General features: G+C 47.0%; 1 protein-coding gene across 1 annotated transcript; it reads right to left on the reverse strand.

The window, feature by feature from the left end:
• Positions 1-15,168: 15,168 nt before the first annotated feature.
• On the reverse strand, positions 15,169-17,156 carry GPR75 (G protein-coupled receptor 75). Its single transcript, XM_041757533.1, is given in 2 exon segments — positions 15,169-16,632; positions 16,634-17,156. Coding segments are annotated over 2 exon segments (1,536 nt in total). The 5' UTR covers positions 16,847-17,156; the 3' UTR covers positions 15,169-15,309.
• Positions 17,157-18,261: the final 1,105 nt, after the last annotated feature.

The raw sequence follows: 18,261 nt of genomic DNA on the forward strand, positions 1-18,261 counted from the left end.
TGTTGTCATGTAGTCAATGGCAGATTATTCATCTCCTTTATTTTCTCCATTATCGTGTTGTATTATCCTGTTTTACTTTAGATGTACATATATATCTAGGTAAGGACAGAAAAGTAGCTATAAAATCCTTTACTTTTCCTCCTTTTCAGTAGTTCTGGCCAAAGATAGTTTAGTTTGATAAATGGTTAATGCAGTTGATTATTAGAGAGCTGCTTACAAATTTTAGGACAAAGCAGCACATACAGAAAGAGCACAGACTTTGTGTTCAAACCAAAGTCCAGGAACTCTAACTTCCTAGTTGTGTGATCTTACACAGAGCCGTTAACCTCTTTGAGCCTCATGTCCTCTTTGGTAGAGAGACTGCTTACCTCAGAAGGTAGTCGTAGCAGTATGTTAACCTCACTGTAAGTAAAAGCCGAGGCCCAGTAGTAGACACCAGGTTCCCAGTAAGAGTTAATTTATTGCCCTCATCTCCTATTAATATAATGAGATCAGAGACCAAAGCCATTAAAATTTATTTCTTTAGAGGTACCTGGATAGCTCAGTCAGTTGATTATCCATCCAGTCCTTAATTTCTGCTCAGATCTTGATCTCAGGGTCATGCGATTGAGCCCCTACCTCTGCCCCCCACACATGCACACACTCTTTTTCTCTCTAAAATTAGTAAATCTTTAAAAAAAGAATTCCCTCTCCCCTCCCCCCTTGCATGTTCTCTAAAAAATATATATATATTTCTTTAATAAATTATAAAATCGGGATCCCTGGGCGGCTCAGCGGTTTGGCGCCTGCCTTTGGCCCAGGGCGCGATCCTGGAGTCCCGGGATTGAGTCCCACATCGGGCTCCCGGCATGGAGCCTGCTTCTCCCTCCTCCTGTGTCTCTGCCTCTTTCTCTCTCTGTCTCTCTGTGTGTCTATCATAAATAAAAACAAATAAATAAATCTTAAAAAAAATAAATTATAAAATCATACTTCTTATATCAATGAATTAAGACAAACAATTACATTTAGATTATAGGTAGGTATAAGAAGGGAGGGAGTGAGAATTGGGAAAGATTAGTGCCAGAGGACACTTTTAGAATATTTAGGTCAAATTCTTCTCTTAAAAGGGAGGGAGGAAATCTAAAAAACCTGTATTGGATACTTTACCACAGAAGATTCTTAAAAAGAGAGGTTGTGGGATGCCTGGGTGGCTCAGTGGTTGAGCACCTGCCCTTGGCCCAGGGCGCGGTCCTGGAGTCCCGGGACCAAGTCCCACATCGGGTTCCCTGCAGGGAGCCTGCTTCTTCCTCTGCCTATGTCTCTGCCTCTCTCTGTGTCTCTCATGAATGAGTAAATAAAATCTTTAAAAGAAAAAAAAGGTGGTAATTATTTCAAAATAAAAAGTTAAAAAAAAGTCTGCTTTCTATTGGGCTAACAGCTTCAACTTCTTTGAAGTAAGGGGTAGGCCAGCTATCTCCCATGTTCCTTCTAAATCTTGGTTCCCTTATCAGTGGTCTCGGAAATCTCATGCGCTCTCTGTATTGTGTGTGGCCGCCGCTCTGCACTGCCACTCTTCTGTAGAAGTAGCTGAGTTCCTAAGAGGGAGGGGAAAGGGCCCAGCTGTAATATGCCTCATGCACTTAGAGAAGTCTGTTCAGGTGGGTGCTATCCCAGACCTACTTAATCAGATCCTTTAGGGCTGAGTATAATCTGCACTTTAAATGTGCTTCCCGAGTGATCCAATGAGAATCACTGACTTAGGAACTTTGTTTTTAAAAATTTCACACATTCTAACTCTCCTGATTTGTGTTTCAGGGAAATAACTAGTAGCTCCTCTTTACAGGAAGATTGAGACAAGACTTCTTTTTGTCTCTCTCTGCTTTTCTTTGAGCTACCACTAGATGGGGCCTATGCCCAGCTCTAGTTTATACCCTTGGTCCCGGATAATAGGAACCTTGGCAAAAAGGACAACAAATTATCTGTTACCTGAATAGTAAGCTTTGTGTACAGTCCCCTGGTGAACAACACTTCTCAGTCTGATAAAGGCCTGACCTGATTTCTGACCATTCTTAAGTTTCCTAGTCTATAATCAGGCCAAATTTTTTACCTTCTAGCACCAAATATCTAACATTAAAAGGGCTTAAGCTAAACAGGAAAATGAAAATCAAGACTTAAATTTTTAATAAATAGGATATGCAATCACAGTTTCAAATGAAAATATCAGCTATCCTAGGATCTGATTTAAATTCCCTTCCTGGGCAGCCCGGGTGGCTCAGCGGTTTAGCGCCGCCTTCGGCCCAGGGCCTGATCCTGGAGACCTGGGATTGAGTCCCATGTCAGGCTCCTTGATGGTGCCTGCTTCTCCCTCTGCCTGTGTCTCTGCTTCTCTCTCTCCTCTCTGTGTATTCTCAGTAATTAATTAATTAATTAATTAATTAATTAATTAATTCCTAGGGCAGGGCAGCCTTGGTGGTTCAGCGGCTTAGTGCCGCCTTCAGCCCAGGGCCTGATTCTGGAGACCCGGGATTGAGTCCCACATCGGGCTCCCTGCATGGAACCTGCTTCTCCCCCTGCCTGTGTCTCTGCCTCTGTGTGTGTGTGTGTGTCTGTCATAGATAAATAAGTAAAAATATTTAAATAAATAAATTCCCTTCCTACTGTAAGTTGTTGAAGTAAAACTTTTCAAAATATGTTGCCATGGTCACATGGCCTAAGAGAAAATCCATTTCTCCATTTCTTTTTTTTTTCAGTTGTTTGGCAGGGGTAGTAGAGAAACCACGGTCAACCTCATAACCAACGACACGCTTTGTTTCATATGCCAATAATCTTAAAGTAAATTGTACAAGCAGGTAAGATGATCCAATGCATTATAGGTAAAAAGTACTACAGATTGTATAAAATTTCATCTGTGAACAAGGAATTAAGCTTTTATTTTTATTTAATATTTAGTGGGTGGACCAATACTAGTAGAGAGTCATTCATAAATCAGTTTATGTGTAAAAATCGCCAACAACTCAAGGAAGGGTAAGCATGTGTGTAGAGGAAGTGATGTGTAGAGGAAGTGTGTGTAGAGGAAGTGGGAAGTGACCGTCATTATTTACCTCCACCATATGCAGCACTGTAGATTAAATTAATGTCCCCATCACTTTTCAGAAAATGGAATTGTCACTTTAAATACTAGCATCAAGACCACACATCAGGGATCCCTGGGTGGTGCAGCGGTTTGGCGCCTGCCTTTGGCCCAGGGCGCGATCCTGGAGACTCGGGATCGAATCCCACATCAGGCTCCCGGTGCATGGAGCCTGCTTCTCCCTCTGCCTATGTCTCTGCCTCTCTCTCTCTCTTACTGTGTGCCTATCATAAATAAATAAAATAAAATTAAAAAAAAAAAAAAAAGACCACACATCAGGGACACCTGGGTGGCTCAGTCAGTTAAGCACCTGCCTTGGCTTACGGTCATGATCCCAGGGTCCTAGGATCGAGCTCGGGCTCCCTGCTCAACGGGGAGCCTGCTTCTCCCTCTCTCTCTGCTGCTTCCCCTGCTTGTGCTCTCTCGCACTCTCATTCTCTCTCTCTCTCTGTCAAATAAGTAAAAATTTTAAAGAAAAAAAGACCACATATTATTAGGTATATAACCAACCAGAATTAAGGGGAGAGGTTAACAGGTTACTCTCACCTGCCATGGCTTCAATCACTGTGCTCTGAGTAGCTCGCAAGGCTTCTCCAGAAGAAATAACAGGTTTTTTTTTTAAGGTGTTTTTTTTTTTTTTGCAGTGGCCACAAAGAATGAGCATGCTTTCCTCGCCAGCAGTTAGAAGAAACTCCAGTGTGAAGACTACTGGAATTCCATTCTTTAACAAAGAAAATAAAGCCCCTACCCCTCAAAACTCAAAAGAAGAAAGGCAAAAATTACTAACAAATGAAATATAGGGCTTACAGTGTTCTGTGTCCATACTTATTTGTAAATTTTTAAGCATTTTAGTCTTCTTTACATTTGAAACAAAGAGTGTTCACCAAAAGCAAATCTAGCAGAACTACTTATGGAAATGGTAACCAAAAAGAAAACAAAAAGGAAATGGTAACTGTCTCAACTATGGGAGACATTGATGAGACTATAAAATAATACTAAACATCTCGTCTAATCCTGTACAACACTACATATTTCAAGTCTATTAAATTGCTTTCCGGTACCTTTCAATAGACTACAATTGTACTTTGCCTTGAATTTAAGAAAAAAATAGTTCCTTGTATAGCACAAACATTTTAATCTTCTAAATATATAATTTTGATTTTCTAAATATATAATATTAAAGGTCAAACTAACGGGATTGGGAGGTATAGGCTTCCAGCTATAGAATAAGTCACAGGGATAAAAGGGAAATATGGTCAATGGCGTAACAGCATCGTATGGTGACTGGTGAAGCCATGCTTGTGGTGGGCATAACAAAATGCATACAGTTGCCAGATCATTATGCTGCACACCTGAAATCAATGCCACATTGTGTGTTAGGTATATTTCAATTAAAAAACAAAAGTGCTCTACCACCAAAAATAATATATTTTTTCAAACTTCCTTGAGAGTCCAGCAACTGAGAGTTGAAAACCCCATTAGTCAAATCTACTCTATTCCCTAAATTCACTCAAAATATAGCCAAAAAAAAAAAATAGCCAAAAATAGCAAACTTTGTTAGATTAGAATAGCTTCCCTGTCCTCAATTAAAACACGAGCTTGCTAGTCACCAGTAGTCCTTAATAGCAGTAAAACCTGATTTACTCATTTAAGAATTCTTTTTTTTTTTTTAAGATTTATTTTAGAGAGAGCAAGTGAGCATGAGTGGGGGAGGGGCAGAGGGAGAGGGAGAGAGAGAGAGAGAACCTCAAGCACCACCCCAATGAGCACAGAGCCCCAAAGCAGGGCTTGATCCCACAAGCCTGAGATCAGGGCACCCAAGCCAAAACTAAGAGACACTGAACCAACCAAGCCACCCAGGTGCCCCATAATTTACTCATTTAATAATTCTATAAGAGTTCTAAATATAACCCATAGATTTGAAATGTTAATAGTTGGTCAAAGAAACCAGGAGTCATCTTCCCCCAGATTAGTTTTTAATTTTTTTTAAATATTTTATTTATTTATTCATGAGAGACACACAGAGAGAGAGGCAGAGACACAGGCAGAGGGAGAAGCAGGCTCCATGCAGGGAGCCTGATGTGGGACTCAATCCTGGGTCTCCAGGGTCAGGCCCTGGGCTGAAGGCAGCACTAAGCCGCAGAGCCACCTGGGCTGCCCCTTTTTTTTTTTTTTTTTAAGATTTTGTACTTATTCATTTGAGACAGAGAGAGCATGAACAGGGGGAGAGGCAGACTGCCCCCTGAGCCAGGAGCCGGACACAGGGCTTGATCTCAGGATCTTTAGATCAGGACCGGCGCTGAAGGCAGATGCTTAACCATCTGATCCACCCCCTTTTTTTTAATTAAAAAAAAAAATTTGTAAGGGATGCCTGGGTGGCTCAGTGGTTGAATACCTGCCTTTGGCCCAGGTCATGATCCTGGGTCCTGGGATCCAGTCCCTCATCAGGCTTCCTTGCGGGGAGCCTCCTTCTCCCTCTGCCTATGTCTCTGCCTCTGTGTGTGTGTGTGTGTGTGTGTGTGTGTGTGTGTGTCTCACAAATAAATTCTTTAAAATTTTTTTAAGATTTTATTTGCTTACTTGTTTTAGAGAGAGAGTGTGAGTAGGAGGTGGGCAGAGGGAGACAGAATTTCAAGCAGACTCTGCTGAGCATGGAGCCCAATGGGGAGCTCAATCTCACCATCCAAGAGTCCTGAGTTGAAACCAAGAGTCAGTTGTTTAACTGACTGAGCCACCCAGGCACCCCACCCCTGGATTCGTTTTCCATACCTATAGGTTTTAGTGTTCTTAAGCCACAGTGACAGAAATCGTTTATTGGAAAAGCTTTTGTCAACCACCTCCAAGAGAGTGTTTCGCTCCAAAAAAACCCAGTTGTGAACAATCTTCAGTCATTGCTCCTTGAATCTCAGATAATAGGCAACCCCAAACTCTGCTTTTATAATAATAAAAGCTGCCACTTCCTGCACATTGGTTAAATATTCCAGCACTATGCTAACCACTTCAGATACCTTGTGATCACAATCCTATCTTTAACTCACAGATAAGGAAAATGAGGCTCAAAGGATGGAACTAAACTGCACGTGGTTGAGCCAGCTTTGGAATCAATTCAGGTTGTGGAAGCCATGTTTGTAAAGGATATTTTATAGGGCTTTCTATTCACAGAACCAGCTTTGCCCTTTGAACCTCTCCGTGCCATCACCTCCCACCTGAAGGAACATCCCAAAGGGCTCAGCAAAATGCTAAGCAAAATGCTAAGCAAAATGCTTGATTTTTGTCTTAGTAACATATGGTACTCATTTTCTTTCATACGGTTGTGTGTTTTTTGTTTTTTGTTTTAATCATGGAACACCACTAACTTCTCTTTAAGCTAACGCGACTCAAAATCTAGCAAATGAAAACTCACTGGTGGGATGCCTGGGTGGCTCAGTGGTTGAGCATCTGCCTTTGCTCAGGGTGTGATCCCGAGTCCTGGGATCGAGTCCCACATTAGGCTCCCCTTGAGGAGCCTGCTTCTTCCTCTGCCTGTGTCTCTACCTCTTTCTCTGTATCTCTCATGAATAAATAAAATCTTAAAAAAAAAGAAAGAAAAAGAAAACTCACTGGTAAAATTAAAGTGTCACCTTGGGAATTCTGGCTTGGTTAAATGTCATCAAAACTTCCCTTCTCAGGGATCCCTGGGTGGCTCAGGGGTTTAGCACCTGCCTTCGGCCCAGGGCATGATCCTGGAGTCCGGGGATCAAGTCCCATGTCAGGCTCCCTGCATGGAGCCTGCTTTTCCCTCTGCCTCTATCTCTCTCTCTGTGTATGTCTCTCATGAATAAATAAATAAAATCTTTTAAAAAAAAAAAATCCCTTCTCTGATAATCATTTGGTGTTGGTAAACGATGCAGCTGCACTGGCAATTTGTCTAGAACTAGGTTGTATTTATTATGTAAATGATAAAATTCCTTCATCTTTTACTTATTGGTAAAGAATATATCTTATTTTCTTTCTCAGATCCTTCTCCTCAGACCTTGCATAACAGTGACACTCAACAAATATTTGCTGAATGAATGAAGAACCCTCATCCTCTCTTACCCACACTTATAAAACCTTCCCCAACTACAATTCCGAGGACTTTCCTACCAGCTCTTAATTTTTGAGTGTTTGGTACTTTGAAGAAAACAGTATTTTCCTCAGTTTTAAATTGGTTGGGAAAGAAAAGGGAGAATTAATTACTTGTCTCATTTGTATTCCTTCTCAGTCAAATTCTGCACCACTCCCTAACAAGAAGACAGTGCCTGTGTCTCTTTTTCCCCCACTTGTGGACCATGATTGGAATAAAGTCCCTGTTCTCTCAGGTCAAGAAAAGAATTGAATTTTCCACCTCCAACTCCATAAACTAAAAGCATCCCAGTTCCAAGGTACTCTGAATTCCTCAAAGAAAATGTCTAAATTACGATTCTCTGTGAAGAACACAATTCCCAGCCATATCTTTCCTCATTGTAATAAAAATTTTTTAAGACTTATTTGTTACAGAACACGTGAAAGAGAGCAGGAGCAGGGGCAAAGGGAGAGGAAGAAGCAGACTCCCCACCCAGCAGGTAACCCGGATGATGCAACGTGGGGCTGGGGCCTGGGACTGCAGGATCATGACCTGAGCAGAAGGTAGATGCTTAACCAACTGAGCCACCCAGGCCCCCCTCCCCATTGCAATATTAATAAAATCAGTTCTTACCATTTCTTTGACATATGTTGTTGCTAAAGCCAAACAAACGAGCAAGAAGCTTTCATAAGCTCTTGCTAATGTCACATACAAAATATGACGTAAGCGTTGACCCAGATTATGGAATTTACCCTAGTGCCACAGCCCCAGAAGACAGGCATAAAGCACTCTTTGTAAATTGCTCCACTTTTTAAGGTCTATCTGAACAAGCTGCATTTTGTAGAACACCAGGCTTTGCATGAAAATCAAGATTCCCACACTGGGAGTCAGATGAAAGATCTCCCACTCATCAGCATGCTACGAGCCAGCTAGGGGTTCAAGAAAGTGTCAGAAGGGCAAACATTCACCTAAATGGAACTCAGAAACAAAGTGAACTTATCTTGGCACCAGCTAAGTGTATTCATGGAGAAGCAAAATTACCTGGTTACCGGAGTAGAGGAGGGGAAAATTCACTGATTTGTCCATAAGCAACAAAGTGATATTTTTACTTTGGTAAAATTAATCCAAAAGCCATTGGGCCTAGAGAGATTGCCTGTTAACTGTCTCTTCGTGGAAAACAGAATTTCACTGAATCTGTGACTTTTTTCAAATTGCCATATGCTTTTTTTTTTTTTTAAGATTTTATCTATTTATTCACGAGAGACTGAGAGAGAGGCAGAGACACAGGCAGAGGGAGAAGCAGGCTCCCTGTGGGGAGCCCACGTGGGACTTGATCCCAGGACCCCAGGATCACAGCCTGGGCCCAAGGCAAGCGCTAAACCACTGAGCCACCCAGGCGTCCCTGCTATGCACTTTAAAGTAATTATTATTCTCCTTTCTCTCCCCCCAAGACCCAGGTACCCCTTCACTCTGTTAACTTCTCTGCGGCTGCTGAAGAGTTTCCTTTCATCTTCCGTTTCCTCAGACTGAGTCAGGAGCCAAAGAGGTCCAGCGAGAATGAAGGCAGATTGTCTGGCAACACCTGGGTGGCCAGGGTGGCCCCTGGGAGAAGACGCCTTTAGAGCTGATTCCTGCGTCAGAAATCCTGAATCCAGATCCCTGTCCCCTTTCATCAGAGTCCTGCTGATAACCACCCTGGGGACGTAGAGAGCGATACAAAAAACCACAAATGTGGGGAGGCTAAGCCAGCCAGCCAGGTAGAGGTTAGGGTTGAGATCACTTCCAGGCTTCAGCCATTCGCTCATTTATTATTTGATTCATTCATTATACATAACTGTTATGGACAGAATTGTGTCCCCCCAGAATTCATATTTGAAGCCCTAACCCCCAATGGTACTCTATTTGGAGATAAGGCTTTTAAGGAGGTAATTAAGGGCAAATGAGGTCATAAGGGTGAGGCTCTAATCTGATGAGAATGGTGTCCACATAAGAAGAGGAGGAGACACCCCAAGAGCCCCCCACCCCAACTCTCTCTCCTCCTTGCCCCACCCCCTCTCTTCCCCTGCATGCACAGAGAAAGGCCATGTGAGGACACAATGAGAAGGTGACCTTCTGCAAGCCAGGGAAAGAGGAACAAAACCGAGGCATGTGATAAGGGGCAGAAAGCCTGTTGTATCCCCATCAGGCAGGGAACAACTGAAAACAAATGGGGGCAGAGAGGAAACCAAGGGCCAGATCATTAGGACCATGCCAGTCGTGGCAAAGATTTCAGATTTTGGGACGTCTGGGTGGCTCAGCGGTTGAGCTCTCGCCTTTGGTTCAGTGTGATCCTAGTCCTGGAATCAAGTCCCACATCGGGCTCCCTGCATGGAACCTGCCTCTCTCTCTGTGTCTCTTATGAATAAATAAATAAAATATTAAAAAAAAAAAAAGGACTTCAGATTTTGTTCCAAGTGGAATGGAGAGCCACTGGAAGGTTTTCACAGGAGAGTGGCAAATATGATTTACCTGAAACATGTCCCAAGTTACAAAGCAGGGAGAAGACAGGAGAGAGAGACTGGAAGCTGGGAGATGGTTACGAGGCGGGTTTCACACCCCAGGTGAGAAATGATGAGGAACACAGGCTAGAGGGCTCGGAGATGAAGAGGTGAGTAGTTGGAGTCAGAGTTTATTTTCAAGATAATTCTTGTCCCAACAAGTTGGATGTGATGTGCAAGAGAGTCAAGGACAAGCGGAGCTGTGTGACCGTGTAATTGCCATGCCATTTCCTGAGACGATGAAACAGCAGGAGGCCCAAGTCTGGTAGGGAGTGGGGTTGAAATCAAGAGTTCAGTTTTGCACATGCTAAAATTTGCGATGCCTATTAGACATCCAAGTGGAGACGGTGAACCGGCAATTGGATAGACCAGCATGGAGTTCAGGGAGAGCTCAGGACTAGTGATGCAAAATTGAGTGTCATTGGCATGTAAATGGAAGCCAGGAGATGGAAAATCATCAGAATGACCTTTGCAGATCCACCTTTAGGGGTGCGGGGAGGGGGTACGGGCGATTTTCCTATCTTTCTGCTTTCCCTTCTTCAGCCTCTCAAAGATGACCCCATCCGGCTTCAAGCGGTCATTGTCTTTGCTCCTACCGGTGACTCTGGCTCTCCTGCCTCCGTCACATTGGGCCAGGGTCACCTGCCCCGCAGAGTGCAGCTTGCTGCTTCGTGTTCTAGCCCCAGTCCAGGCCTGGCCTGGCCTCTCGAATCTCTGATGGAGACGAGCCCTTTCCAGCAGCCTGCCTGCCAGCCTCCCGCAGGCCTGGGATCTCCGCTGACTCTTGGCCTCCTTTCAACTCCAGTAGGAGAACAGTGGAGTGAGTTTCTCTGCGGGACCTTGAGCTTCTCTCGTTAATGAAAAACAACTGCTTTTGGTGGATACAGGAGAAAACACAGGTCTTCCTGGGAGTTAAAAATCTCACTAGGTATTCATTGCCCTGAACCGTGAATGAACTGTGAATGTGAGGGTGGCTTGGAAAGGGGAGATTCCAGACCCCGGCCTGGCTAGATTATGGAGAATTCTTTAAGAAAGACCTATAATCACAAGTCAGATCTGGAGAGGAACCCAAGAAGTGCTTCTGGTGGCCTAGAGTAGAAATCTTCAAATTGGGGTATGAATAACTTGAAATGAAAAAGGGAGGTTTAGGGGATCCCTGGGTGGTTCAGTGATTTAATGCCTGCCTTCGGCCCAGGGCGTGATCCTGGAGACCTGGGATCGAGTCCCACGTCAGGCTCCCTGCATGGAGCCTGCTTTCTCTCTCTGCGTGTGTCTCTGCCTCTGTGTGTGTGTGTGTGTCTCATGAATAAATAAATAAAATCTTTTAAAAAAAGAAAAGAAAAGAAAAAGGGAGGTTTACAGATGCTCATTTTCAGGACCCTACAACTGAGCTGTTGAAGAAGGTTTCTATGTCAGGGCACCTGGCTGGCTCAGTCGGTTGATCTTGGGGTTGTGAGTTCGAGTTCCACGATGGGTATAGAGATTAAAATCTTTAAAAAGAAAAAAAAAAAGGCTTTTGTGCCTTAACTCTGCAGGATCTCATGCTGCTTTTTCTTTACCACTACCCCTCTGTTAGTGTCCCCTTCCTGCTCTATAAAAGAATTCCCACATGGAATCTTAGGAGGGCATTGCTCCTGGATGTAGAGTTGCTAACCAAGAAACTACTCAAAATATTAATTTCAAAGAAGGATCTTTACGTTATCTATCGCAGGACTGTAATTTTGAGTTTTCCCTCAGCTTATATACACCGTCTCTATCACCAATTCTAGGATACGCATTTTTGCTTTTGGCTTTTAGCTCAAAGGAGGCGAAGGTGCAACTGTCTTCGGTCATCCTGAATCTGGGTTCATCCAAACCCAGCAGCCTCCACCATGCTGCCTAAGTTTGGCCCCAGTGAGATCAAAGTCATACATCTGTGGGGAAGTTGGTGGCACATCTACCAAAACAGGTCCTGTGGGTCTGTCTCCAAAAACGGTTGGTGATGACATCACCAAGGGAAACAGTGATTGGGAGGGTGTGAGGATCACAGTGAAACTGACCATTCAGAACAGACAGGCCCAGAGCCACGTGGTACCTTCTGCCCCTAATTATCAAAGCCCTCAAGGAACCACCAAGAGAGAGAAGCAGGAAAACATTAAGCACAATGGAAATACCACTTTTGATGAGATAACCAACATTGCCCAACATATGCAGCACTGATCTTGAGCCAGAGAACTCTCTGGAACCAATAAAGAGATCCTGAGGGGGCGCCTTGGTGGCTCAGTCGGTTAAGCATCTATTTTGGCTCAGGTCATGATCTCAGGGTCCTAGGATCTGGCTACCTGCTCAGCGGGGAGTTAGCTTCTCTCTCTGCCCCTCCCCCCTCCCCCCCACCCCGCTCTTGCATATGCTCGCGCGTGCTCTCGCTAATAAATAAATAAATAATAAAAATTAAAAACAGGGCAGCCCCAGTGGCCCAGGGGTTTAGCGTCACTTCGGCCCAGGGCGTAATCCTGGAGACCTGGGATCAAGTCTCACATTGGGTTCCCTGCATGGAGCCTGCCCCCTCCCCCCCCCTCTCTCTCTCTGTGTCTGTCATGAATAAATAAATAAAATATTTTTAAAAAATAAATAAAAACAAAGAGCTCCCGGGGACTCAGGCCACCTGACTGGCTCAGTTGGTAAACCATAAGACTATGGATCCCGAGATTGTGGGTTGGAGCCCCACATTGGGCGTAGAACTCACTTTAAAAACAATTAAAACAGGGCAGCCGGGTGGCTCAGCAGTTTAGCACCACCTTCAGCCCAGGGCCTGATCCTGGAGACCCGGGATCGAGTCCCACGTCGGGCTCCCTATGTGGAGCCTGCTTCTCCCTCTGCCTGTGTCTCTGCCCCTCTCTCTGTCTCTGTGTCTTTCATGAATAAATAAATAAAATCTTAAAATAAATAAATAAAATTAAAACAAAACCCTCCAAACCCATGATTATTTCATCTCTTAAAGTAGAGAATGCTGAGGGCCAACACATTGTTATCTACGGTGCAGTAACCATCACTACTTTCCTCTGATGGTTTCCAAATGACTGGACAGGAAAGTCATAGCACTGCAATCTGATGTTCAGAAATGTTAGGGTTTTTATTTTCCAAACATTATTTTAAAAGAACATTAAAAGCATCAGAAATACAAATCTGGCCTAAAGGTTAACATCAGAACAATTATAAAATGTTTGAAATACATCACATACTTTGCATCACAGTAAAGCATCAAGAGAACTAATTAATATACCCTGCTAATAATTAGTCATATTCAACTGAATTCTCATTATTTTTAGTTCTCAGTTTAGCCCTTATAGAGAAGTTATATGTACCTATCCATATCTCCCTCTATGGATAGACATATATAACTTATGAAGAGATAAGTTACATTTATCTCCGTATCTCCACATAGATGTAGAGACAGATGTGGAGGAGGGCTAAGAATCTAGCCCAACATGTATTTCATGCAAGTTAAATCAGTAATTTCTCGAGCACAAAGAGACTGAATACCTCATATGCGCATGCTTCCTTTTCTTTATACTGTAACTTTTACCTCCCAAAGATGGATCGGGTCGTCTCTAACTCAAAAAGTCGTACAAGAAACCTGTCAGCTTAAATTTTACAAGTAAAAATTACTTTTAAAAAATCTTTTATTGAATCACCCTGGAAATGCCTAGCCAAAAACGAGAAACACACCTTAAAAAGTATGGAGTATCATCTTGCTTAATCTTAGTAATTATAAAGCTGTTTGGCTTATTGGAATAAAGAGCCAGCTCTAAATTTTGACAAAAGTCTAACTCCTAATTAGAATTATCTTCAAGCGATCTTGGGAGAGGATATTAGATGTCTTAGTTCTTTGTTAAAAAGGGGTAATATACTAACCTATCTCGTGGGAGTGGTAATAAATGAAAACAGTGTCGTATTAAAAATATAAAAGCATAATTGAAATAGGTTATAGTGACTTCCAAAAATAGCATCCAATTACAAACAAGAAAAAATGTGACAGAGGGGGTGTTTTCTCTTCTGCTATAAAATTTAATAGCAAAAATAAAGGAAGAAAAGGAGAGAAGGAAGGGAAGGAAAAATTCCTAAAAGGCGAATTTAAAAAGAAAAGAAAAGCCGTATCTCATACGGAAACCTAGAAACAAAACGGCTGGTCAGTGCTGGAAGGGGGGCGTTGGGCGAGGCTGTGCCGAGCTCCAGCTGCCTTCTCCACACCTCGGGGCACTCTTGTACGTGGGAACAGCCCGGGGAGGGCGCTCTGCGTTGCTCACCTTTGATCCAGAACAACACAGTTCCTTCCAGCCTGCAGGAACAGTTCTCCAATACGACCATTCCTAAAGACAGGTTTTGGATCTTGATGCCCATCTTGAGCCTAACAGCTGTAGTTCCAAAGCTGTGGCAAGTTCAAAAGCTAACTGTATAATGAAAATATCTTTACATAAAAATAGGAATTTACGGTTGTTATGCTAGGAATCACAGAGTTCATCATAAAATTAGTTCCAGGTAAAGAAATCCTTCTTCTAGTTTTCCTTATTGCCCATTACCAAGACTAATGGGAGAGAAATCACACAATTATTTTGAAAACAGATCACCTTAAGAATTTCTGTTACCATAGTGATATTTAAACAAAGACCAAAAAGTCATTTTTAAATAGTTACTTGGATACTCTTTGTCAGGTTGTTAACGAGCCATCCTTGCCCAGAAGCGACGCGTAGATCGAAATCCTCTCGATCTCACTCTTAACACCTTCTTAGGCAATAATGAAGATCATCTGACACGCAACAGCAGTCCCGACTGCGACCCAGGTCACCAGGCCCTGGCGCAGAGGCCGCGGTTAGTGCCTCTGCTCCCAGAAATCACATCCTCCACTACAGGAACAGTCCTCTCCACTAGGATCCTTGGGTAAGCTCATTCCAAAATAGAAGAATTCATTTTTAGCGAGCAGAAACATACTTCTTTAAAAAAACAAAAAACAAAACCATACAGCTAGTCGATTCACACAAAAGAATGATGTCTCTCATAAGAAATGGTAGTGATCATAGTACTTGGTGGACTGTCTGCCGAGAGCAAAGTACCTAATGCCTGTGTGTGTGTGTGTCTTGGGTCAAGGGTAACCACAGAGAAGACATTTCCGATTTTCCGCCTTGACAGTACGTTTATGTATTCAAGTAAACCCGCTGCCAGAGTGCACTGGGACAAGACCCTTTCCACACTTCAGAGGGTCAAAATTCAGAGTTCGATGCATTAGAAAAAAAAAAAAAAATCCGTCTCGGTGAAGATCATACCTTCACATGGTTTTAAAAAAAAAAAAAAAATCCAGCTCGCGTGTCCTGAAGACCCCGAACACCGACGCCTCCGGGCACAAGGGGTTCGTCCCCGGCGGCTCAGCGCGAGCATCCCCGGCATCTGGGGAGAGGCTCGGGGGGAACCATCCACTAGTAACCCCTTCGCGGGGATCTCCCGACCCTGAGGCACCGCAAGGCAAACCCGCAGGTGCTGCGGGTCCTGCGGACGGAGGAGCACCCGGAGGGCCTGCGGTCGGGCTGCCCCGGGCGGCGGAGGCGCTACACGGAGGGCACCGGGATGGGCCCCGCCGCGCCGGGCCCTCGCAGCAGGTCGCCGGCCGCGCGCTGGCGCCTGGCGCCGCAGGGCCCGGCCGGGCCGGGGCAGCGGGGGGCCCGCGGGGCGCCGTCCCCCCGCGGCGGGCTGCTGCGGTAGACGCTGTAGTAGGGCTCCAGGCGCGTGTCGGCCGCGGTCGAGCTGCTCTGGCCGCCGGGCCGCCCCGCCGAGGCCCTGGGGCTCACCGCGCTCTCCCTGGACTGGCTGGGCCCGCACGCCTGGTCCACGAACTTCTTCTGCGGCTTCGGGGACAGCACGTAGGCCGAGTTGGTCTCGTGGTGGGACGACTTGTTCCGGTTGGTCTCCAGGTTCCCCTTCCCGACGGCGCGGAGCCGGGTCCTCTGCCGGCAGCCGCAGGCGCCCAGGCCGCCGCCCCGCAGGCACGCGAGCACCTTCCTGCGCAGGCCCGCGCTGCCGCGGGAGTAGATGAAGGGGTTGAGCCCCGACTTGAGGAAGAGCAGGGCGAAGCCGAGCAGCTCCAGCTGGCGCAGGCCCCCGCCGCCGCCGCCGCCCCCGCCCCGGGACAGCGCGCCCCGCGCCAGGGCGGCGCCCAGGGGCACGCAGCACAGCAGGGCCGACAGCACGATGACCACGCAGGTGAGCACGGCCTTGGAGTCCTTGGCCGCGGCCAGGTTGACGGCGGACGCGGGCGGCGGGCACGGGCGGCGGGCGGCGGGCGCGGGCGGCGGGCGGCAGCCCTGGTGCCGGTAGAGCGCGGGCTCGGCCCCCCGCCGCCCCGGGCCGCCCGCCGCGGCCGCCGGGGGGCGCCGCCGGGCCCGCGCGTTCCTGCGCAGCGTCTGCGCGATCAGGACGTAGGACACGGCCACCACCGCCACGCAGGAGCTGAAGTCCACGGCGTACAGCGACAGCGCGGCCGCGCCCTCCGCCGCCGGCAGCCCCGACAGGGGCAGGCACAGGTGCGCCTTGCTGGCGCGGAGGGCGCCCAGGGCGGCCAGCGTGAAGCTGCTGGCCCAGAGCAGCGCGGCGAGCAGCGCGGCGCCGGGCACCGAGGCGGGGCGGCTGGGCTGGCGGCCCAGCACCATGCGCAGCCGGTGCAGCGCGATCGCCGCCACCGTCTTCAGGGACATGATGACGAAGCCCGAGCTGGTGGCGTGGAAGGCGAAGCAGAAGGCGTCCGGGAGGCCCCGCGCCGAGCGGAAGAGCGCGAAGGCGAACATGGGCGCCGTCACCCCGCAGATGAACAGGTCGCAGAAGGACAGGTTCAGGACCATGACGTCGAAGTTGGTTCGGAACTTGCGGAAGGCCGGGGTCGAAGAAGGACAGGAAGACGACGACGTTGCCGTAGGACCCCAGGCAGAAGACGACCGCCAGCAGCAGCGTGCAGGTGGCCAGCGTGGCCGTGTGGACGAGGTCCTGGGGGCCGCCCTGGGCGCGGGGCCCGCGCAGCAGGGTGCCGTTGGGGGCGTCGGCCAGCGGCGCGGTGGCGGTGGCGGTGGCGGTGGCGGTGGCGGTGGCGTTCATCCTCGAGGCGAGGCGGCGGCCTCTGCGGCCGGGGCTCGGGCTGGGGCTGGGGCGGGGGTCAGGGCCCCGGCTCACGGCCCGGCGCGGGGCACGCACGGAGGCCTGCGCGGAGAGGGCACACCCGACACACAGCGGTTAATGGCAAAGCGGAGCCAGCTCAGGGTGCTTTATTATTATTATTATTATTATTATTATTTTTTTTTTTTTACAAAAGTACTCAAATTTCTTTTAGCTCCAGCCCCAGGCCTTCTCGACTGGAAGCCCAACAGGGGACGAGACACAAACACCTCAAAATGCGTCCCTCCCGCTAACTCCAGGCTCCGTGGGCAGCCCAGGAGGCTCAGCGGTTTAGCGCCACCTTCCGCCCAGGGCGTGATCCTGGGGCCCCCGGATCGAGTCCCACGTCAGGCTCCCTGCATGGAGCCTGCTTCTCCCCCCGCCTGTGTCTCTGACCCTCTCTCTGTCTCTCATGAATAAATTAATAAAATCTTTTTTAAAAAAAATAATAATTCCAGGTTCCGCGGCACAGTGGTTTTCCAAATGGTTTAAGCATCACCCGGAGAGGGAGTTTGAAAAAAAAAAAAAAAAGGCAGATTCCTGGGTCTCCCACCCCCCCCCCCCGGGGGTTTCTGATCGAAGGGAATGCAAATGTTCCTTTCAGGAGCACTCTGGGGTGGCTAGCTGGAGATCCGAACACAGAACCTGTCCCCCAAGGGGATCACAATCTACTCGCAGTCTAATGTCATGAGTCAGGGGGCCTGGAAGTGAGAGAAGGGGAACCTAGTCCAGCCTGGGCTGGAGGCCCAGGGAGGCTGCGGGGAATGGTGGTGAGGGGGAGCTAGTTGCGGGGAGGGCCAGGGCGGGGCCTGCGGAGGACAGGCGGGGAGGGCCACCTTGAGTAGGTCTTACTGCTCAGGCTTCAGATGCAAGCCCAAGGGGGGAGGCATCTGGGTGGCCCAGTCGGGTAATTGTCTACCTTCAGCTCAGGTCATGATCTCAGGTTCCTGGGATGGAGCCCCACAGCCGGTTTCCAGAGTCTGCTTCTGCTTCTCCCTCTGCCCCTCCCTTTGCTCCTGCTTGTTCTCTCTCTCAAATGAATACATAAAAATCTTCAAAAAAAGAAATAGAAGCCAGAGGGTATAGCTGACTATACTGTGACCCCTTTTAGAAAAAAATCACTAACCTATTTCTTTCCCTAGGAACAAGCCTTTATTTTCCATTATTTATCATTTCTTCTCCCTACCTTCCTTTGGCAGAAAAAACAAAAAACTTTGTGCAGGACTACACTTGAAAGGAAAAAAATGAACGTGCTGACAGCTGTCAATTATATTGGAGATTTACAAGGTGCCAAGCACCCGCCTGTTGTACAAAGGTGAGTTATTATTATTCCAACAGCAATATGGTCATGATGAAGC

The sequence above is a fragment of the Vulpes lagopus genome, chromosome 5, assembly GCF_018345385.1.
Source record: "Vulpes lagopus strain Blue_001 chromosome 5, ASM1834538v1, whole genome shotgun sequence".
In the NCBI taxonomy this organism is placed as follows: domain Eukaryota; kingdom Metazoa; phylum Chordata; class Mammalia; order Carnivora; family Canidae; genus Vulpes; species Vulpes lagopus.